Below are 24,505 nucleotides of genomic sequence, written 5' to 3'. Positions count from 1 at the left end.
GTTCCTCGGAAAATCTAGTGAATTTCGTAAAACTTAGGAAAACAGAGAGTCTGAGAGAATCGATAATTTCCAGTGAGTATAAAGTGCTCAGAAATAAAAAGAGAGATAGTAAAATGAAACCGAAGAAACCGCGATAAAAGGCAGATATTCAGAATGCTTAGATTCCAAACAGAATCGATAGTTAAAATCACCCACAGTAAGACAGATTTCTGATTGTTTTGTAATTTAACAGTTTCCAAAGAGTCAAGAGAGCTCCAATAGCCTTGAAAGTTTAGAAAAAAAATATAGAGCTCAAGAAATTTAGGAAGATCAGAGGACTAGAAATTTAAGAGAGCGTGGACGAATACAGGATGTCCAGAATACTTCGAAGATTTAAGGGGCGGGTGGGGTCTAACACTTTCGGAAAATCATTTATTTTTTTCTTTGTATTTTTTTGTAGTAAAACATTTCAAGAATATTCTATCGAAACAAAACTCAGCAAGTTATAGACCTTTATCTTTGCTTATCTCATACTGCGAAGAAGTAAGAGATCGGCACACAGGCTCAAGATTTCTGCTTCGATTGACTTGAAAACTTGACAAAACATTATTGAAATGTTTCATTATAACAAATTATAGAAGAAAAAATATGATTTTTTGAAAATGATAGACCCTGCGGGCTCTCTTGAGTAATAAATTGTTTCCATTGATTTTATAGACAAAAAACTTTTAACGCGTTTTCCTCGAAAGCAGCTTCTGAAAGTCCGTGTCCATCGTCATTCAAAAACTACTGCACCATTTTTTCTTTAAATTTTGCACACACTTTCTACATATAAAAAACCAGACCCCAACGTTTTCTTTTTCGTTTTTTTTTTACTTTGGGAAGGATTTACGGCTACAAAACGGCAATTTTTTTCGTGGAAACACGTAGTTTTCAATTTGAACAACCATCAAAAATTGAAACAATAAAAAAATCAAACAGACACGTTGGGGTCTAGAACAACTTCTACTCTAACTATGCTGCTTTGATTTGTTCACTTCTGATTAGTCTGCGCTGAGATACAGTGGACACCGCAAATCATGATTTCTAAGAATCGTCTTCAAAAATACCTCTTCACCGACTTGTTTCTCAATATTTTTCCATGAAAAAATTACAAAATGTTGTTTGAATGATGCCTTCTATCATGCAAAACATTTGAATTTATTTTGTTGAAAAATAATTCTGAAAAAAAAATCGCAAAAATGATGATTTTTGTATCATTTAGACCCTACCCCCTCCTTAAGACTATCTAAGAGGAATAGGAGCAGTATGATTAGCGTATTTGAAATCTCTCATAAAACTGTGACCGATTTGAAATTAGCAGTCATCCAGCATACTGTCTTATAAAATTTATTAATTGCTTTGAAAAAATCGTTTGGACGGATTACCTAGCTAAATCAAAAGTTTACTAATTGGATACTAGGAAGACTAGGAGTAGACAATGATGGCTTTTATCGTATTAAAGAACGCTCTCTACCAACTCTTCATACGTCTCAATAAGTGGCATCAAAGAGAGACGGATATCATCGCAGCAACAAAAAACCGGCATGGCATGATTGTCAGCTTGCAATTCTCTCTTGGTAAATTCCACACAGCGCCGATCAGTATAAAGTGGAGCGAAGAAATGTAGAACAATTCTCTCACGGTTCATACATTGAGAGGCAGCGAGTTCTTGTAACATCTTCTACCAGATTGAAAATGTTGTATACAATGTAGAGCCAAATTATCGGCAATCACCAACACTGATGGTAACTGAAATAGTCATATGTACTATGGATAAATCAGCTACCCATAAGGTACTAGAATCCCTAAAAGACGAAATGTTTTGCTCGGATTTTTTTATTGTGATAAGAACAAGAGATGTGCAATCCGTTCGCAAACGGTTCAAAAGAACTAGTTCTTCTAGAAGAATGAGTGAACAAGAGTTTTTTTCACTGAAGAATGATAGTTCTCTATTCTATTTCCGATGGAAATGGAAGTAATCAAATCCTTTGAGAGCTGCGTACAGTAACTGCGTATTTCGGAACCGATTTTAAGAATATGGTAAAAATTTGATACAATCGCGATCTTTAAAAAAGTACCCAAAGGAGAATGATTATTGGTATAAATACATACCAAAAATACTCACTATTGCATTTGTTTACTACAAAATATAATTTATGGTTCTCGTATTTTTTCGGAGGAACATACAAAATTTCAGAAGAATGAACAAACGGTTCAACAGAACTGGTTCTTTCGGTAGAACTATCGAATTTTATCTTTCCTCACAAGCCAAGAGCTTCTTTTCTTAAACCAAACAATAATCACATTCTTAAATTGAATGGCTTGGAATTGACATGGTCTGATCAAGCTAAATACTTAGGTTTAACGTATGACAAAAAACTCACTTTCAAGGATCACATTGAAGGAATCCAGGCAAAGTGTAATAAATATATTAAATGTTTATATCCTCTTATAAACAGAAATTCTAAGCTCTGTCTAAAAAACAAACTGTTAATTTATAAACAAATTTTCAGACCAGCCATGCTTTATGCGGTACCAATTTGGTCAAGTTGTTGTTCCACCAGGAAGAAAACGCTTCAAAGGATTCAGAATAAAATTCTGAAAATGATTTTGAAGCGTCCTCCCTGGTTTAGCACAAATGAGTTACACAGACTCACAAATATAGAACCATTAGATGTAATGTCACATAATATTATAAGCAAATTCCGACAAAAATCGATGCAATCTTCAATTGAATCGATTCGCTCTCTGTATTAGTTAGTAAGTTAGTATATAAGTTCCTTTTCCCCATTACACAATACAAGTAGGTTTAGAATTTTCCCTACACAAAAATTTCAGAATTGCGGAAGCAAATAATGTCTTCATGGTAATAACCAAATCATATATATATATAACAGGGCTGAAAAGTCACCACTTGTGGCTGAACACCCAATTTAAATCCTATTAATTTAATTTTAACTCATATTCCAATGAATAGTTTAAAAAAAAAAAAAAAAAAAAAACTATCGAATTTTGAGCGCTTCTTTAAAACGACCGATTTTGCCCATCCCATTTTAGCTACGGTCCGATTTAAGCTAAAATTACTGTGTTAATCAGAAAACCGGTTAAAATTTCTTTAAAAAAAATCCGTGGTGAAAAAACGCGTGTAAGTGATTCCCTGATTTTCTAAGGAGTATTTTTGTCTACTTCATGCGATATTAATTGTGGTTAAGCCCGTACCCAGGATTTCGTTTCGGGAGGGGCCCCTTCAGATAAAATATTATGTTACTGACGATTGCTTATGTACAAAATTTTCGGTGCACCTTTTACCGGTTTTTTTTCCAACAGACACTGGAATCATCATTATCAAGTATTTAAATTAAATTTGTAACTGTGACCGAGAGAAGTACATTGTGTTACATTTCTTAACGTTTACTGTCATGCCATTTCAGTCGCACATGTCTGAGATCTTCTAAATGAACATTTCTAGAGCACAAAAAACCGAAAGACTTGTGAAAAATTTCGAATTTCCAAAAACTTACTCTGGCTAGTTTCGGTATCAGGTCCCGGAAGTAGCGGTCCCAAGTTCTAAAACGAAACTCACATCGATTTCTCAGGGATGACTTAAGGTTTGGGAACAGATAATAGTTCGAAGAGACCAAATCAGGTGAACAAGGTGAATGGGCAAGTAACTGGAGCCCTAAACCGTTGATTTTAACCGTAGTAGCGATGCTCATATACTTCATGTGAGGCCCTTTCACACGATTTCGGTCTGCAATCGTTCCATTAATGCACGCAAATACTTGCATTGAGGTAATCCTTCAAAAGTATACCATAACAAACCGAGAAACCCAGCCTTCCATGCACTCGTGCCGCTTCGAACCACGACTTCAGTCTACTGTCGAGTAATCATTAGCGTATAATAATTAATTCTTCCAAACATGTACTCGAAATGCACTTGCGTTCGTCTTTTTAGTCCTAAATAAGTATATGCGGGATTCAGCGGCAGGATAACTTCCTCATCTGCCGAATCTTGCCCAACTATCGTAAGTTAGAGCACTTTCTCTTTCCGGTCATCCAGTATTATTATCGTCATTTATTATGCCCTGGATTTAACCTCCATGTCATTTAGTTTTGACACTGTTCGCTTCGCATCATTCATTATTATTTATTATTATTCTGACTCCGGGAGTGGCCAGGACCCCTCTAAGTACGTGCCTGTTTGTGTTATTTATAATAGGCTTTATAAGAAGAATTTTAAAACTATTCAATATAATGTGTTTTTGCTCATGTGTCTCGGAACTTTCGGTAACTTTCTTTGTAGTAACTTTTTTGCAGTTTCGATGTCATAGTTGTATTCAAAAATCTTTCTCTCAATCTGTTCTTTCGTTATATACTCAAGATGGCTCTACGTCTAAAACAATGCGTTTCTTTAAATTCTTCCATTTTTGCAAAACAAAACTATAAAATTAAATCCACAGTTAAGAAATCTAAAATAAACCAAAAGAATTACACTTTCAACTTAACGCATTTCATCGCTGCTATCCCACTGTTCGTTCCACGAGAGTTTGAATTCTACCAACCGCCTCCGTTGGATATATCTATCTAAGCAGGCTGGCAAAAATGCGTAAATAGAGAGGAAAATTCCAATTCCATACGGTCGGAGTACACTCACACACAAACACCATTCTGCATACAACGGCTGTTTACTTTACCGAGGTGGTGTTCGGATCGCGGACTTTCCGCACCCGAAACTTCAGTTCAGACAATTCTGAATGAATTGAGCTTGTATTTCGACGGCTGGTGCGTGAGGAATGTTTGAGCAGCTGACAGAATCGCGAAGGGAGTTGTGGCGATTACGTGGGAGTGGGTAAGTAGGTAAACTCACCATATTTTTCTGTTGAATTGTTGCGCATCTCGTCTCGTCTTACTTGAAATGTTTCCGAAACTGAGCAACACCCCGAGAAGCTTATTTCGAAACACTCGAACATGTCCCGTTGTCTGTGACCAACCATGGCAGTAAAAAAAACAATGTAGTAATCGGAAACCGCGCCGGATGTCGTCGGAGAAAAGCGTGCAAAAGTTTCCCGCTAAATCAATTCTGGCCGAGTTCGCCACTGATGCGTATCCGCATCATTGCGTTCTCCTCCGGCACCAGTTCTCAGGTTAGCCTAGGTTGGATTATTTTTCTAGTTGTGAGTTTTCTCAATCCAGAATAGATGAGTTATTAATTTTGTGTGTGTGTGTGTGACAGCTCCTAGCAACCAGTTGTCAGTCAACAACTGGAGCGTAAAAAAAACGATGTGATGACCTCGGCAGGCAAAAGCGATCGCAGTAGGTCGGTTGCCACGAAACTCGAAGGGGGATTCGGGGAGTAAAAACAGATCACTTTCGGGGAAAAAAGCACTTCGGTTAACAATATTAGACAGTTCGAGAAAAAGTAATCAAAATTCTCGTTTTTATTTTTCGACACGATCTAAAAAAAACATATCCGTGGAAGGTAATTTGTTTCAAAGATCATTTTCCCCGCTTTAATAACATTCATCCATCCACTCTTGGCTGGTTTGTCAAGACGATTTCGCTTCATCATCAGGGGGAACAAAAATCAACCAAGCATCAATCGATAACTCAACCTTCAAGGCACGTATTGGCCTAGACTGACTTCTTAACGGCTCATTGCTTTTTTTTCCCTGACTGAGAGAGCTGGAGGGCACTATATCTTCTTCGATATCAGAACTTCCATCCAGCACCGTCGCCTTCTGCGATAATTGAATTGCAGTGGAGCCAACCATGCCGTTCAATCAACCGTTGTCAAGGTCACCAGAAAGAAGAGCAAAGTGGAAACTTTGGAATCGAGAACATTTTTAATGCACCTTCCCCTTCAGCGTCTCTGGAATCAACTCGAACGGCTAACAAACTTTTGCTTCCTCCTTACCACAATCTAATCATTAACGCAATTCGTGTTGGTACATAAAATCGATTTTCTTCTATCAGACGAACGAAACGCGGAGGCGGGGCCGTTGAAAACGATATTTCAAACTAGAACTGCAGTGAAAGCACAACCCATCAGGTGCCGTAAAACCGCCATGGGAGCACAAAACTACTTTCGAGAGAAAAACAAAACTTCACTCTAGCTACTAATCAGTTAATGTTGTTCCGTTCTATTGAACGAAAGACCACTGGCGCCAACGCTAAGCCCGACCAACAAAACTCGATGAAACCGTTTGATTTTTTTTTCGTTGTTGTTATGACTAGGCCTACTCTGACCGAACGGTTGCGGTTCCGACATTGTAACCAGTCAAGGTGACAGGTCCGTGCGCCACGGAACAGGTTCGCAGCAGCAAACAATTAATCTACATCAGAGGTAATTAATTTTATACCTTAATGTGCCATTTAGTTGCTACAGCGCGAAGATCATTTTATGATCTATTGGGGAGGCCATTAAAATTAGTCTAGGTCTCTCTACCTCGCTCTCTAATGGATCAGGTATCGCGCGGGCTGGGAATGAAAACGACTGGGAGTGAAAGTGTGGCGACGGCGAAGGAAACTGTCATGTCGGATGAGTTGAAAAATTAAATGGGGGAGATTTTTTTTCGTGCATTGCTCTAGAAAAAAAAACTATTCGTCTGTTGATAATTCAATCGAAATAGGCCATGATATCGTAAGGTTTGTCATTGCAGTCACAAGTTGAGATAATTCAGGTCAAATTTGATTAAAATTCAGAGTATTTAACTAGAGCCAAACCGATTTTATTTAAATTTTTCTTTGCCCGTTTTATCCCTTCTAAAACAAAATGGTCATCGTCTTTCCATGCATAAATTTAGGATCAGAAACTAAGATTAACACCTCTAAAATCAAAACAAAGAAAAATTGCTCGTTAGATAGATGACGATCGAAACAAGTGATAGTCAGATTGAGCAACGTTCGAAGAGCGCAGAGGGTGTTAAACAAGATCTTCTATTTAATTGTTTCCGGTTATATTTCGACCACTTTTGCGATGTGGAATCAAATATTATCATGCAGAAGAATAACTTCACCGTATCTGTATCGGGTATTGCTGCCATTTTTCCGGCCGAGCTCAACCCAAATGCAATTATTGTGACCGGAATCGATCCCTTGAGTTAATTCAGTTTTGTCAGTTTATTCAGTTCATTCGGCTTGTTTAGATTATTCTGTTCATTCTGTAGTATCAGTTTTTTCAGTTTCCAAAATTTTATCGATTTATTCTGTGTGCTTTTTACTGTGTGTTCAGTTTATTTATTTTATTCTGTAGCTTCAGTTTTTTCAGTTTCTTAAATTTCTTCAGGTTATTCATTTTGTTGATTATTTTGCTTATTCTTTTGGTTTCGTTTATTCAGTTTGTTCTGTAGATTCAGTTTATTCTACAATATCAGTTTCTTCAATTTTCTAAATTTATTTAGATTATTCATATTATGCCGCTTATTCAGTTTATTCAGTTTGTTAAGTTTTATTACTTTATCACATTCATTCCGTTTTTTTCGGTTTATATTGTTTATTCTAAAGAATTAGTTTCTTCAGTTTCCTAAAATTCTTCAGTTTATACAGTTTATACTTTTTATTCTGTCTATTTCGTTTATTCTGTAGAATCAGTTTCTTCAGTTTCCTAAATTTCTTCGGTCTATTCAGTTTGTTCGGTTTATTCAGGTAGTTAATTCCGTTTATTCGGTCTATTTATTTTGTTCTCAAGACTCAATATTTTCGTTTCCCGAATTTGTTCAGTTTATTCAGTTTATTCATTTTGTTCAGATTATTTTCCTTTTTCTGTTGGTTTCGTTTATTAAGCTCATTCTGTAGATTCAGTTTATTCTGTAATCAATAATCAGTTTTTTTCAATTTTCTAAATTACTCATTACTCATTTTATGAAACTTATTCAGTTTGTTAAGTTTATTCTGTTTCTTCCGTTTTCTCAGTTTTTTGTTTATTTATTATGTGGAATCAGCTTCCTGAAACTTTTCAGTTTATTCTTTTTATTCTGTCTATTTTGTTTATTTTGTAGATTAAGTTTATTCTGTAGTGTATGTGTGTATGTAACGTATTTTTGCACTAACTTTTCTCGAAGATGGCTGAACCGATTTTCACAAACTTAGATTCAAATGAAAGGTCTTGAGGTCCCATAAAAAATTTCTGAATATTATTTGGATCCGACTTCCGGTTCGGGAGTTATGGGGTAAAATGTAAAAAAGAAAGGAAAATATGTGTTCTAACTTTTCTCATAGATGGCGAGACCGATTTCCACAAACTTAGGTTCAAATGAAAGGTCCTGTGGTCCCATGTGTAATTCCTGAGTTTCATGCGGATCCGACTTCCGGAACCGGCAATATAGGGTAAAGTGGGTTAAAAATTGTATACCATCACTGAAAATGGGGAAAAACCTTAAAAAAATTTCTAAATCGACCTCAAATCTTGTCCAATTGATAGTTTTTATCAGTAGACGGTCAAACAAACCGATTTCGGTTATTCTTTTAAGAATCGAAGAAAATTATTTTGAAGAATACCACAGTATTATATATGATAGTATGATTGATGTGAGAAAGGCATCATTACACCACTAGGTGGATTAAAACAGGTTTTTTCAGTTTATTTTGTATCTGTAGAATCAGTTTCCTTAAATTCTTCAGATTATTTAGTTATGATTTATTCAGCAGATTCAGTTCATTCTGCACATTCAGTGTCTATTCCGTTTATTCAGTTTACTAAGTTTATTCTGTCTGTTCCGTTTATTTTGTAGATTCAGCTTCCTAAATTTCTTCAGTTTATTCATTTCATTCAGTTTATTTTGATTATTCTGTAGATTAAATAATTTTAAGAAACTGAAATTTGTTCAGTTTACTCAATTTTAATGCAAGTCTCTTGATATTTAGTTTTGTTTTCTATTTAACTGTTTTAACTATTTTTACTGACTTTATTGTTTTTACTGTTTTAGCTGTTTCAATTGTTTTTAACTATTTCCACTGTTTAACTTATATTATTGTATTTACTGTTCACTAAAGCAGATGCTTTTACTGTTTTTGTTCTGTTTTTATTTTTTGCTGTTTCGCGGGTTTTGGTGTTATTGTTTTTCTGTTTTCATTACTTTTGTTGTTTACTGTTTTTACTCGTTTTGTTGTGTTTGCTGGTTTAACTGTTTCTCCATTGTGACTGTTTTTATTGTTTCTACTGTTTTTGCTGTTTTTTTTAAAATGTTTTTTACAGTTTGCACAATTTGTACAAATTTTACAATTCTTTAAGTTTTACATTGTTTTACCTGTTATGAATATTTGGAATGTTCTTAATGTTTTTACTGTTTTGTTTTCACTGTTTCTACTGTTATTGCAGTTTTTACAATTTTTTTCTCTTTGGGAGTTAACGAATTTCTACAAGCAGAAGAAACTCCATGTATGCCTAGCGTTTTATGTGGAGCTGCTGAGTGTCATAACAGTTCAACATAACCTGTTATGCACAGACGGGTCGAAGACGAAACATAAAGTATATGACGGATTTTAACGTTTTCACTATTTTTCAACGTTTTTACTGTTTCAACTGTTTTAACTGTATTCACTGCTTTTAGATTTTTACAGTTTTTACAGTTTTCACTGTTTTTAATGTTATTACTTGTTTTACAGTTTTATGTTTTTTACTATTCTCATGTTTTATTGTTTTTTTACGATTTTTTCTGTTTTTATTGTTGTTACTTTCTACTCTTTTCACAGTTTTTACTCTTATATTGATTTAACTATTTTAAGTATTTACTGTTATTATTTTTTTAACGGTTTCTTAAATTTATTTCTTGGTTATTATTGTTATACTAATTTTGTCATACTAATTTAATATGTTTACTGTTATTATTTATTTTACAGTTACTTTGACTTCTACAATCCTTAGTTTTTATTGTTTTTTGCGATTTTCTTTGTTTTTATTATTGTTATTTTTTACTCTTTTTACAGTTTTTTACTATTTTAACTATTTACTATTTTGATTGATTGACCTTTTTCTTGTTTTCTGTTTCTATTGTTTTACTGTTTTACAGTTGTTACTGTTTCAACTCCCCCCCCAAGTTGTTACTGTTTCAACTCCCAACTGCTTCTACCGTTTCTATTGTTCTGACAGTTTTCGCTGTTTTTACTATTTTGAATAGTTTTAATGTTTCCACTGTTTTTACCATTTAACTATTTTCTATGTTGATACTGTTTTCACCTTTATTTTTTATTACTGAATTAATATTTTACTTTTTTTACTACTTTATTGATTCAAATGTTGTCACAGTTTCAATTATTTTTATTGCTTTTTCTGATTTTTTTTATTGTTTTCCGTTTCTATTGTTTTACTGTTTTGAAGGTTTTCACTGTTTTACAGTTGTTACTGTTTCAACTCCTTTTTCTGCTTATACTGTTTTTCCTGTTCTGACAGTTTTTGCTGTTTTTACTATTTTGACTGTTTTTATTGTTTTCACTGTTTTTATCATTTGTACCATTTTCTATATTTTTACTGTTCTTACTACTTTCACTTACTGTTTTTTTTTTACTGGTTTTTCTGATTTTTTTTAAATTTTTTGTTTCTATTGTTTTACTGTTTCGAAGGTGTGCACTATTTTACAGTTTTTTTTAGGTTTTAACTCCCTTTTCTGCTTCTAGTTTTTTCACAGTATTCGTTGTTTTCACTATTTTGATTAATGTTTTACTGTTATTACTTAATCAGCAGTTTTAATGGCTTATCCAATTCTATATTTTTATTGTTTTTTTTACGATTTTCTCTGTTTTTATTGTTGTTACTTTTTACTGTTATTGTGGTTTTTACTATTTCATCTATTTACTATTTTTATTGATTTAAATGTCATTACAGTTTTTATTATTTGTAGTGCTTTTTCGGATTTTTTCTTGATTTCTGTTTCTATTGTTTTACTGTTTAAAAGGTTTTCACTGTTTGATAGTTTTTACTGTTTCAACTCCTTTTCTGCTTCTACTGTTTTTTACCATTTTACTATTTTCTATGTTTATACTGTTCTTACTGCATATACTGGTTTTACTGTTTTCACTTTTATTTGTTATTAGTAATTTAATATTTTTACAGTTTTTACTGCTTTAATGTTTGCTGCTGTTATTACTTATTTTACAGTTATTATGGTTTTTTACAATTCTTAATTTTTAGTTTTTTTTCTATTCTCTCTGTTTTCTTTGTTGTTACTTATTACTCACAATTTTTACTTTTATTATGGTTTTTACTGTTTTAACTATTTATTATTTTTATTAATTTAAATATTATCACAGTTTTTATTACTTTTATGGCTTTTTCTGATCATTTTCTTGTTTCTATTGTTTTACTGTTTTAAAGATTTTCACTGCTTTACTGCTTCAACTCCTTGTTATGCTTCTACTGTTTATAATGTTTTCACCATTTCCGCTGTTTTTACTATTTTGACTATTTTTACTGTTTCCACTGTTTTGACCATTTTTACCATTTTCTATATTTTTACTGTTCTTGCTGCATTTACTGATTTTATTGTTTTTACCTTTATTTGTTATTACTAATTCAATATTTTTACCGTTTTTACTGCGTTAACGTTTTCACTGTTTTTACTGTTCTTATTTTTTATTCTGTTTTGACTTATTTACAGTTTTCATTCACTTTACTGCTTTTAACGTTTATCTGTTTATTGTGAACGTGAATGTGATTGTTGAATGTGGATAGGTATGCCAGATTGGGGAGCCTCAAATGGTATTCATTTTTCACAAAGCAGTTCGATTTTCACAAATCTAGATTTACCGGAAAGGTTCTGTGGTTCCATTGTAATCCGGATAAAAATTCCAAGGTTAACTTTCAAATCATCATAGAATTGATGACATAAAAAAGATGGTTGGGTAATGAGAGAGACATAACCGGAATGACGTTAATACTAATAAGACTGTATTCTCTGCAAATTAGATCCTCGTCTTTAACCTAGTGGTCGTGTATCGGAGGTCGTAAGTACTTATTTCGGATTGATTTGTTTGTTCTAACAACAGCCGTACGAAGTATCATTAGACGTGTTCAGCGCTGTTTGGCGGATTGCTTTCTGGAATATTGTCCAACAAATATCACAGAAGCTCCATTGACTGTTTTTTCTCAATTTGTTTTGTTGATCAGAGATAAATACAAATAAAATAAGTTGATGATAAAAAAGAACCATTCGCAGTTAAGACGACGCGTGCAGGGACGTTTCTTTTGTTTCGATGCCAAACAAATTAATCATGAAACGATTGCGAGTCGATAGTTGAAAAAAAAAGTTGGCCAACTGCCACAGGAAAGAAGGGGGTGGAGCTTCAACGGTGCTCTACCCCCAGCCCCCTCCAAACGAAATTAAATTGTCTCCTCAACCAGCAAGAACCAAGCAGAAAGCAGTGATATTCTCTTTACCGTCGATCGTACAAAGAAAGAGGCCCATTGAAAAGGGTTCTAAAAATATCAATCTGTCTCTAATTGCGATTTCTTTTCTCAAACTGGCGTGGTGCGCCGGTTTGTGATGCGATCTAAGTATAATTCAGAAAGAAGCATCATGAAACTGTCGAAATTAATTACCTTTTCGACATCGAAAGGTACAGTTTTAATTGCGAATTGAAACAATGTTTCACATTGTCTGTTATGAGCAGTCTTTAAATGTTATTAAAGCTGCTGTAGTGATAGCTTGCTAGCAAGTTGCTGCTACCCATCTGCAATTGAAATCGCGTTGATGCAAATATTGCCTACCCAAAGGCGTTTGTTTTTCAACCCAGCGCCTACTTAGTTCAATCCTGTACCAATCACACTCCGAGTAGATAATCAAAATAAAAAGAAAAACATCGACTCACCCTCGTTGATCGTTTCCAGATTGTCACCACCGTCGATGATCGGTTCTATCCGCACGAGAGGGTTCTGAAAGACCACGATCGCACTCCGTTCGTTCGGTGTTGTGTTGAAACAAAGCGTTACCTTGTGGTCGGCCGGAAATCGGTCATCTGAAAAAGCATACATGAGAACAGGATGATGCTGCGTGAGTCGGATTGCAAAAACACTTACCGTCGCAGGCCAGATCCAGCTCGACCTTGGCGAATTGTACTTCCCTCTGGGTTATGGCACAGGTGTGAAACTGCACGGTCGAGATCAGTTCCTTCTCGTCGTGCAGTTTGTTGTTATTTGGTATGATCTGATAGCAACGTATCAGCACATCGCCGCGCAACCGCAGCGGATGTTTGATTTCGTAGATGAACTGCCGGGTGGTGATCGGTATCACGTAGATGTCCGACGTGAACAGACACCGGACGCCCTCGAAAATCTTGATGAAGCTACGCCACTCGCTGTTCACCGTGACGGCCCGGTAGTGCAGGCAGGGCGGTGACTCGACGATGATGGCCCGCAGAAACACGGACGAGGCATTCACTTTGATCGTTCCGGCCAGCAGTCCGGAGAAGTACTTGATGTAGCGTTTGTGCGACGGAATCCGCAGCGGACCGGTGATCGATTCCAAGAACTTCTGGGTGGAGTAAATGTCCAGATCGAGCCAGGTCGGTGTTCGCCGTCCGCTAAGATCCGAACCGGGCGATTTGTTCCGACTGGACTGCGGAAAGTTCGAACCGCAGATTTTCTGGTACTCGAGATAGGCAGCGATTGCCGCTCCCAGGCGCTGTTTATCCTCTCTGCAAGCAAAGAAAAGGAAACGATGAAAACGTGGGAAAAGTCTCGTCACCGTCACCGTCACCCAAAACAACCATTTATAGAATCGTCAAGTACAGCCCAAGAAGGACCGGAGTCTCAACACCCGCTGATTATCATGATTAGTTTAATTATTATTTTGCGATAATTAGATATCGCTTCGTAAAGTGCTGCATCCAAAACTACACTGCGCTGTGGCTTTAAACCAAAATTGGGTGAATGGCAGCAGCAGCAGCAGCAGCACCATCGAAGCAACCCATGAAATATTATTTTGTCGCATTCGGGCGCCGTCGTACGCACTCTCCGGCAGATGGTCACAGCAACGCCGCCGCTTACTGAGAGAGGGTACTGATTTTCGGAAATTACGTGCGATGGATTTTGCCCATTTCGAAGGTACTTTCGTCCGGGGTTTCCAGCGTCTAGTTGTTGGCCTGGCCTCGGGACAAGAAGTGCACGTTTTGGGTAGCGAAAAAAAAGCGAAAAGAGAAAGACGACGACGACCGGACACTAATTGGAGGGTTATTCGGTATTCAGTGATCGCGCGGTTTAATTTCGTTCGCGGGTGGAGGAACAGGGAACAGGGAAAGCAGGCGTCTAGTTGAATCGGAGTGAAAACAGTTCATTAACCAAATTGAGTCAATCAAGCGGATATGGGCGCCGAAGCTGTAAGGCTGTAAGACCCAGGGTCGTGTTGATCCTGAGGTGGAAAACAGGCTGATTTTTTTCGATTAACATTAATTTTGAATGCCATAATTAGAAACTGAAGAAGGAAATAGGATAATTTTCAATATTCAGAATTATTCCTGCCCGTCCCTGAGCGTCTCGATAGTTGGTATGACATCGGAGTTTCGAAGCAGGATGATGGACTCTCAAGTTTGTTGATTATTATAGCGCTCGAAGACCAGCGAACTCGCTGGATACGTTACATTGATTGCAAAAAAACGCCACATTCCGGAAACAGATTGAGCTCTTATTTTGCTAAATTATCAATTCGGTAAATTGGCCTTCGACGAGTTGACCCGTTTCCGATAAGAAATATCTGTTGATCGCGAAACTGGATGTTACTAAGCGTGGAGAAAAAATCACGACTCAGGAGATGTTCACGACCCAACCCAGAGCGGGACATTCCGTAGTAAGCCATTTCGCCGAAACCCGCTTTACCGAAAATCTTAAGCCGAAAACGGTTTCTTGAGTACTGTTTCACTTAAGACCATTCTGCTGACCGCCATTTCGCCGATGATCGGTTTGTCAAATGCCTTTCTACCAACAGTCGTTCCACCGAAGGTCATTACACCGAATGCTATTCAAACAAATGTCGAAAACCGTTTCTTCGAAAGTACAATGTCAAAGAGTTATTTATCATTTGGCAAACATCAGTTTTATGGAAGAAAAAACTCGAAAGTCGGAAGCCGTCGCGACGAAGGACATTTTGCCGTAAACTTTTATTTACGCCGAATGAATCACTCATTCGAATTCGTTTCCCCGTAGCTCTGGTGAGCAACAAGGTAGCCCTTTTGCACCTCTTCGATTCTTGTTTTACATTAACGACACTAATCTCTCTTTAAGGGGTTTGAAGCTCTCGTACGTAGATTTCTTCAACTGTCTTTTTTTATCAAGGAGATTAAAAATCTGTTCAAAAATAACTTTATATTTTTAGAAACCCACTAACTCAGATGTAACTCGATTGGACCTGAATTTCTTAGTGATCGACGCAATGTTTTAAAAGCAATGTTATCGAATATTGGTATAATAAAACTGAAATTATCGAAAGAGAGGAGTAATCTAAGAGGATTTTTCATTGGCTTTGGTTTCTATTAGGTATTATTAAATTGGGTCACTGTTGCAGTCAACTTGCAATGTCTGCAATGTTTGTATCCATTTGATTCAAACGGTAATAAATAAGTCAGTATGACTTAAGTCGTTACATTGGATGCCGCTTCGTTGACCAAACAAACTTCACGTTCAACAAACAAACTTCAAATCATTCAAACAAAGGTAATTTTATCGAAAGCCGTTTCATCGTAGGTCCTATTGTCACCATGCCATTTTGTCGAAAACCGTTTCTTCGAAAGTAGAATGACAGAAAGTTATTTCGCAACAGCATTTGGCATTTGGCAAACATCAGTTTTATCGATGATAATTTTGTCGAAAGCCGCCTCGACGAAGGTCATTTTGGCGAAAACTTTTTAGGTGAAACGCGATTTTGTCGAAAGATACCTCGCCCAAGACCATTCTGCCGAAAGTCGTTTTGTCGAACGCCGTTTTGCCGAAAGCCGTTTCCACGAAAGTCGGAAAGCTATATTACCGAATGACATTTAATCAATTTACCGAAAGCCATTTCGATAAAGGTCATTTTGACGGAAGGCATTTTGCCAAACGCGATAAAGTAGACTGTTTTACCGAAGGCCGTTTCACCGCAAACTGTTTTGGAAAAAGCCACTTTACTGAAAGCTGTTTCACCATAGACCAAAGACCGATTTGTGGAAAGCCGTTTCTCAGAAAGTCGATCTTCACGCTATGGCGTGGAAAAGTAAGTATTACAGAAAAGAAAGTTTTACCGCTAAAATCACCTCGTCGAAAGCTATTTCATCGTAAGTCGTTCCGTCAAAACCCATTTCACCAAAAGCCGTTTCGCCGAAAATCTGAAACGGTTTAATCTGTTTCGCCAAATTGATTGAAAATTGATAATTGCTTCCGCAGTCACGTGAATTGAGTCAAGCAGCTTTTCAACGATGGAACGAGTATTTGTCGTTTTAGAAAACGAGTCATTTGACCGAAAATTATTTTGTCGAAAGCCGTTTCGTCGAATATCATTCATCAGTTCCGTTGTCTATAAATGTCCTTTATTGAAACCGATTCTCCGAATGTCGTTTCAACGAAAGTCGTTTTACTGAAAATCATTTAGTCGGCAGTCGTTTAGCCAAATAAATCATTTCACCAGAGAACTAAAAATCAGATCGTCGAATTTTTCTGCAAATATAAAGGTGCATTTATACGATTTTTCACAGAAAGCGATAACATTTAGTTCAATCGATACATCGGAGCATCGCGAGACGATCATGAAGATTGACCTGCCTTGAAACAGATTTTGGTGAATGCTTTTGTAGTCACATTTCAATTCTAAAGATCAATAATCCCCTCTAAGAATTTAACTCAAGAGAGTATTTTTTCTGCAAATAACTGCGTAGCGAAATAACGGATTCCCGGAAAAACATTTCCAACATTTCATAGGTTTGTAGACAGGCGAAATATTAGATGTGAGTCGGTGTTAAATCAACTTGTATCTATGTTCTCGGTCAAAGTAAGATTTCTGGTGACCAAACGAGTATGAAAAACCTATCAAATCGATTATTTTTCGTGACTTAAAATAAGTTTTAAGATTATACGATTCGGTGAAACGATTCAATCGCCTTTTCGACGAAGTGGCATTCGATGAAACGGCGTGCAATGATTTTCAGCTAAATAGAGTTCGGCGGAATTGGAAAAGAAGGGATTTTTCGGGGAATAACTTTCGTCGAAAAGGCTCTCGGTGAATTAACTTTCGATAATAAAACTTTTGGCGATATAGCCTTCAGTTAAATGAATTTTGGCGAAACAGATTTCGGCGAAATGTCTTCCGATCAGACGGATTTTTTAAATCATTTTCGTTTCCGAATAGGTACTGTCGAAAAATGGCAAATCCTGCAAAAAAGCTAGTGATTTTCACAAAACCAGTCCAATTTTTGAATAAAAATACTGGAAAAAACCCTTATCGAGTCCTACACTGATAGAAATTGTCATTAAAATCGCTTAACAAAAAAATGACAACAGTTTTGGTTTTGATAAAATTTTGTCCCAAGATAGATGATTATATTCACTTGGGAACTTTTAGGGAAAAAAAGTTTTCCAACAAAAATTATTTCTTGTCCAAATCAAATCTTTTATCCAGTGTCTTTTTATTGAAAACTAAACTAAACTGAAAGTCAGTATCACCCAAGATTCTAGTCAAACTCAATTTGTGAGAAAACCACAGCGATTATGAGTTGCCCGATATTAGTGAAAAAATTATCAGTACTGGATACAAAATAGTTTTTGTTAGAAAAACTTTTTTCTCTTACAAATGCTAATCTTGTAACATATGAAAGGTTGACAGAGAACACAAATACCTAGCCTGAGATAAAATTTCATTGAAATCGAAAGGTAATTTTTTTTTCTCAATAGACTTTAAATTTTGAAAGTCGTTTTTTGTTTCAGTGTAGGATTCGAATAGACAAATTTCGCGCTAAATCGTACTCGAATTTGGTAGAACTTTCTCAGATTTGAATGACACTTTTTGGGCATAAACACTTTGTCACAAAAAGCCTCTTTGCTTACTTTGTTGTTTTTTTAATTGATCTCGACTGTCAGACTTTTATTTTACCAAGTTTTTGTCAAAAAATATAGTCGAAAAATGACAAATCCTACAAAAAAGTTTTCTGCTAGTGATTTTCACAAAACCAGTCCAATTCTCAAATAAAAAACTGAAAAAAATCCTTATCGAGTCCTACACTGATAGAAATTGTCATTAAAATTTAAAATCGAGTAACGAAAAAATGAAAACATTTTTGATTTTGATGAAATTTCGTCCCAAGATAGATAATTATGTCCATTACCAATTGTTCATACATTGCAAGATGGGCACTTTTAAGGCACCAAATTTTTTATCTAGTGTCTTTTTATCGAAAACTAAGCTAACTGAAAGTTACGAATCATCCGAAATTCCAATGAAATTAAATTGGTGAGACAATTACAGTGAATATTCTATTGCTAGTTGCCTGATATCAGCAAAAAAAAGTATCAGTGCTAGATACAAAAAAAAAAGTTTGTTAGAAAAACTTTTTTCTCCTACAAACGCCCATCTTGCAACTTATGAAAAATTGACAGAGAACATAATTACCTTCCATGGGATAAAATTTCATTGAATTCGAAAAAGTAATTTTTTCTCAATCGACTTTAAAGTTTGAAAGTCGTTTTTTGTTCAGTGTAGGATTCGAATAGACAAATTTCGCGCTAAATCGTATTCGGATTTGGCAGCATCCTCTCAGAGTTGAATGGAACTTTCTAGGCACATAGACTTTGTCACAAAAAGCCACTTTGTTTACTTCGTTTTTCCTAAATTAATCTAGACTGTCTTTTGAAAAGGGCAAGACTTTTATTAAACCAAGTTTTTGCCAAAAAATATAGTCGAAAAATTACAAATCCTACAAACAATTGCAGTGATATTGATGTTCACAAAATCAGTTTAATTTTCGAATTAAAATTACTGAAAAAATCACTCATAGAACACTACACTGAAAACAAAACGATCTTCAAAATTTGACGTCAAATTACAAAAAACACCATTCTTTATTTGAATGAAATTTCGTCCCAACATAGATAATCATGTTCTCTGTCTCTTTTCCATATCCATAGCAAGACAGGAGTTTTTAATGAAAAAAAAAGTTTTCTTATCCAGCACTGATACTTTTTGCTAATATTGGGCAGCTAGTAAATGGTGTATTCGGTGTACTTTTCTCACAAATTGAGTTTCGTTGAAATCTTGGATGATAATAAGTTTTGGTTTCAATTAAAAAAACACTTTTTAAAAAAATCAAATTAGACAAGAAATAGTTTTTGTCGGAAAAATTTTTTCTCCTCGAATGTTCCCATCTTGCAATGTAAGAACGGTTGGTAGTAAACAGGATCATCTATCTTGGGATGAAATTTTATCAATAACAAAAAAATTTTTTTTTGGTAATCAATTTTAAATTTTGGAGTCAATTTTTATCGGTGTAGGACTCAATAATCATTTTTTTTTCATTATTTTTACTCGAATTTATTTCGGAAATTCAGAGTAAATTCGAAAATCTGCGTTAAAATAACTCCGTAACTTCGGAAATCCGTGTAAAAAAACGCAAACATAAAAAAAAAGATTTTATGTCAAATGCTTTATAAATGCATGAAACGTCCAGATCTAGTGTAATCTCAATTGACTTTTAATTTTGAAAGTCGTTTTTTTTTCAGTGTAGGAATCCTAAGAATTTTGCACTGATCGTATTCGAATTTGGCAGCACCCTCTCAGATTCGAAAGGAACTTTCTAGACACATAAACTTTTTCACAAAAAGATTCACGTTGTTTTTCTAAAAATGATCTAGACTGTCCTTTGAAAAGGACTAGACTTTTATTTTACCAAGTTTCGCCAAAAAAATATGGTCGAAAAATGACAAATCCTAAAAACAATTGTTGGGCTATTGATGTTCACAAAATCAGTCTAATTTTGGAATAGAATTACTCATAAAATCACTTATCGAACACTACACTGAAAAAATAAACGATCTTAAAAATTTGGTGTAAAATGACAAAACATCCATTCATTATTTCGAAACTTCGTTCCAACATAGACAATCATGTTCTCTGTCAACTTTTCATATCCATATCAGGATTGAAATTTTTAAGGGAAAAAAAAGGTTTTTCTTATCCAGCACTGATACTTTTTGCTAATATTGGGCAACTAGCAAATGAGGCATTCGGTGTATTTTTCTCACGAATTGAGTTTAGTTGATATCTTGGATGGTAATACTTTCAGTTTCGATAAAAAAAACACTGAATGAAATATTCAGATTGGACAAGAAATAGTTTTGTTAGAAAAATTTGTTTTGTCCCTTAAAGTTCCCACCTTGCAATGTATGTACGGTTGGTAGGAAACATTACCACCCATCGTGGGACAAAATTTTATCCAAATAAAATGTTTTTGCTTTTTCAAATCAATTTCAATTTTTTAAAGTCAATTTTTATCGGTGTAGGACTCGATAAGGATTTTTTCCCAGTATTCTTACTCGAAATTCGTCGGAAATTCGGTGTAACTTATTAGGAAAAAAAATTATTTAGTGCCAAATGTCTTAGAAATGCATGAAACGTCCAAAACTGGTGTAATCTCAAATAAAAAAAATTTTAGAAATCGGCTTTGGGACTTTTGAGTTTTGAGATTTCCGAAACCGAAAAATTTTTGTTGATGCCAAATGACTCAGAAATAAATGAAACGGCAAGATCTCGTCGTATTTTTCGAGAAAAAGAAAAATTTCTGTTGACTAAAAAAAAATTCGGCGTAACACCAGATCTCGACGTTTCATGCATTTTTAAGACAAAATAAGATCGGACAACTTTGAAAATTTGCACACAAAAAACGCGTAACTTCGGAAATTCACATATAAAAAAAACCGTGTAGAAAATAAATCAGTGTATTTTATATTTGATATTCAAACTTGGCTAGAATGAATTACATCTCCCGAATCAACACGAAAAATTACTCTTCAAAGTAAGACATGCGTAGTTTTTAAGTAGGTAAATGGAACCTTAGATGCAACGAACGGATTTTCGGTCAGTAGGCCTTGGCATTTGAATCGCACGTCTTGTCTTACGAATGGACAAAAATTCGAACGGGTTCGATTGCTAGGTTCTACACACTGTTATTGTCGTTTCCTAGCAACCCATCGGACTTAGCTATTGCCGCATTTTGTCATCACGCTGCTGCATACAAATTAAATTCACCTTGCGGGTGTTGGATCCGATGCATGGCGAACGACAACAAGCATTCATTATGTTTATTTATTGTGTATGGTCCGGTCCTTCTTTGATTTTACATGCCATACCGGCTTCTCGACCGATGACGATGCACATAAAAAAGACCGGCCAAAAGTGCTTTGCAGTAACATTACTCAGAAACCCCCCCTCTCTGAAAGCCAGGAAAGCCGATATACGCGCGTTCGTGTCCGAAACGAATGCATTCGTTCCGGTCGCTACAATATTTTGCACTGAAATGACCAAAAGCTGGTCATTCCCAGTCCATCCATTAGTCTTGCCACGAATACCTGCAGAAAAAAAATTGGCGGGAAAAACAAACTTGCGATGATCACATCGCATACAGGGGCGTGTTTTGATTGCCAAAAAATCGCCAAACTATTAATTATGAATTCATGAATAATTCAAAAAAACTGCTTGTCTGCAAACACCGAATGTCTTGCGAGTGAAATCGGCTCCGGTTGGCTCGATAGTAATTTGCATGACGATAAGCCTCCGTCCGTCTGGGGCTCAAAACATTTGCGATTAACCGCAGCAATTGAACTCCAAACAACGAACGTGCCGCCGTGGTTTTGCGCGTCAAACGGTCAAGCCGTGGATAGCTTAGCTTAGTGTACTGAAAAAGTCCAAGGCACACTAGATAACCATCATACACCGATTTGCCACCCGCTGTTGTTGGAAGAACCCCGCAGAACCTGAACCTGAGCGATTATCCCCGCACGAGTCCCATTGCTCATGTCATGTGTAATGTCCGTAATAAGTTAACGTAAATACTTCTAAACCGTGGCGGACACGTCCGCTGAGGCGAATGCAAATCTGCGCACCACCACCACTACTCACCTGTCCTGCAGGACCACAATCTTCTCCTTGCCGCTGCCGAGCCACGAGTCGATGTGTTTGCATAGTTCGCACAGTTTCTCCAGGCTGATGCTGGCGATGCACGACTCCAGGTCGAATATCCGGTAGTTCTGGAAGAGACAAGAAAACAAAAATGAAGGAAAGAAATAGATTAGAAGTTAACCCGGTATGCAGAGATTTTGTGCTTTATCTATCGTACATCGGGCACGGCAAAAAAAAGAGCGATTGGTATTGAGTTGATTGAGTGATTGAATAATGGTTCGAGGCTTGTAATTATCTTGGCCGTCCGGTGTCCGGGTCTGATGAAAGATGACGGAGAGGATCTCAGAAATTCATACATGAGATACTACACGATGACCTTAAAGTCAAGGTTTCAGCTTTGAGACCTTTAAATCATTTTTTTACTTTGGCAAATTTACGGGATAGACGCTGTGGCTCCTATGATTAAAAACAGCAATTGTTCAATTGTTCGAACGAAGATGATGCGGGAGACATACATCCGACTGAAATATAGGACTGGAACCCTGGAAAACTGGACTGGAAAAAATTTTGTTATTTTTTCTAAGTCCCAGAAAGTCGATTTTCTAAAAAAAATTTTCTCGAGATGACACTAAATCTCGACGTTTCATGCAATTCTAAGACTTTTGGCAACAATTTTTTTTCGATTTCGGAAATTCCATGTACAACTCTCATTCATTCCTCAACTCATCTCCCTCTCTGCCATTCCCACTCACAATATCTGTCCTTCCTATATCTTCCTTTTTCACCATTATATTCAATTTCTTTTTCTATCCAACTTTGGCTTTACTTTTTTCTTATTCTCATTATTACGCCCATTCTTCTACTAAACGACAAGCTTTCTTTTTCTCATTTTTAATTTCACTTTACTTTGCATTAATTCCAGTTTTCAATTTGCATTTTCATTTGCTCTTATTTTCATGTTCATTAACAGATCGGCTGAAAAGTTCGTATCGTTTCTATGAGAGGGCGCCACTAGAATTAAATCCATACCATTTTCAGTTAGTACCAATCTTCAAAAGATACGTGTATAAATTTGACAGCTGTCTGATTATTAGTTTGTGAGATATTGCATTTTGAGTGAAGCTACTTTTGTTATTGTGAAAAAAATGGAAAGAAAGGAATTTCGTGTGTTGATGAAACACTACTTTTTGATGAAAAAAAGTGCCGCCGAAAGAGAGCGACAGTTAAATGGGATTGAGTGTGAAACAGAACGAAAATTAGAGCAAGTACTAAAGATAGTGAATGAATAAAAAATAATGAGGAATTGGGAGAAGATAATGGAAAAGAAAGAATTAAAATGAGTGCAAAAAATAGAGAAAGTGTGAAAATGGAAAAAAAGAACATGAATTCGACTGAAATTTTAGAAGATAATAGAAAAAGAAGAAAAATTGCATTGAGAGTGGGAGCCCAAGTTAGACATCAATTTAAAGCAAAATAAAATGAGTGCCATAAAGTATAGGGATTGCGAGAAACAGTAGGAATGCGAACAATGAGAAAAGAAAATAATGGAGATACTGAAAATGACAATGAGAACAAAAACGAAACGAGAGAGATACGAAATACCAATTACAGAAATATAATACAAGTATCATACAAATTAGAGATAACAGTTCAGCTGAAAAGTTCGTATCGTTTAAAAGAAACACACATTTTTTTGCCAAAATTCGGTTTTATTATTCAACATAATTGCCATCAGAGGCGATACAGCGATTATAGCGATCTTCCAACTTTTCGATACCATTTTTGTAGTACGATTTGTCCTTTGCCTCAAAATAGGCCTCAGTTTCAGCGATTACCTCTTCATTGCTTCTAAATTTTTTACCAGCGAGCATTCTCTTGAGGTCTGAGAACAGGAAAAAGTCACTGGGGGCCAAATCTGGAGAATACGGTGGATGAGGGAGCAATTCGAAGCCCAATTCGTTCAATTTCAGCATGGTTTTCATCGACTTGTGACATGGTGCATTGTCTTGATGAAACAAAACTTTTTTCTTCTTCAAATGAGGCCGTTTTTTGAAATTTCGTCCTTCAAACGCTCTAATAACGCTATATAATAGTCACTGTTGATGGTTTTTCCCTTTTCAAGGTAGTCGATGAAAATTATACCATGCGAATCCCAAAATACAGACGCCATAACCTTACCGGCCGATTGTTGAGTCTTTCCACGCTTTGGGTTCGGTTCATCGCGTACAGTCCACTCAGCTGACTGTCGATTGGACTCCGGAGTGAAGTGATGGAGCCATGTTTCGTCCATTGTTATATATCGACGAAAACATCGATTTTATTTCGATATAACAGCTCCAAACACTGCTCAGAATCATCAATTCGTTGTTGTTTTTGATCGATTAAAACAATGAGGCATTCTGATTGGCCTGATTTGAGTACCAATT

At 35.8% G+C, this 24,505-nt stretch overlaps 1 protein-coding gene across 5 annotated transcripts in view; it reads right to left on the bottom strand.

Moving 5' to 3' along the window:
• Positions 1 to 24,505, bottom strand: part of LOC131431006 (uncharacterized) — a 352,841-nt gene that overhangs the window by 30,397 nt on the left and 297,939 nt on the right. For all 5 annotated transcript variants that reach the window (XM_058596364.1, XM_058596385.1, XM_058596375.1 and 2 more), the window contains 3 exons: positions 22,080 to 22,207; positions 13,031 to 13,647; positions 12,823 to 12,969 (listed from right to left, as the gene is read on the bottom strand). In XM_058596364.1, the coding sequence (XP_058452347.1) occupies positions 12,823 to 12,969; positions 13,031 to 13,647; positions 22,080 to 22,207 (892 nt within the window). The remainder of the gene's footprint in view (positions 1 to 12,822; positions 12,970 to 13,030; positions 13,648 to 22,079; positions 22,208 to 24,505) is intronic.

The sequence above is a fragment of the Malaya genurostris genome, chromosome 1 (genome assembly GCF_030247185.1).
Source record: "Malaya genurostris strain Urasoe2022 chromosome 1, Malgen_1.1, whole genome shotgun sequence".
NCBI lineage: Eukaryota > Metazoa > Arthropoda > Insecta > Diptera > Culicidae > Malaya > Malaya genurostris.
This window is presented reverse-complemented; position numbering and strand designations above follow the sequence as displayed.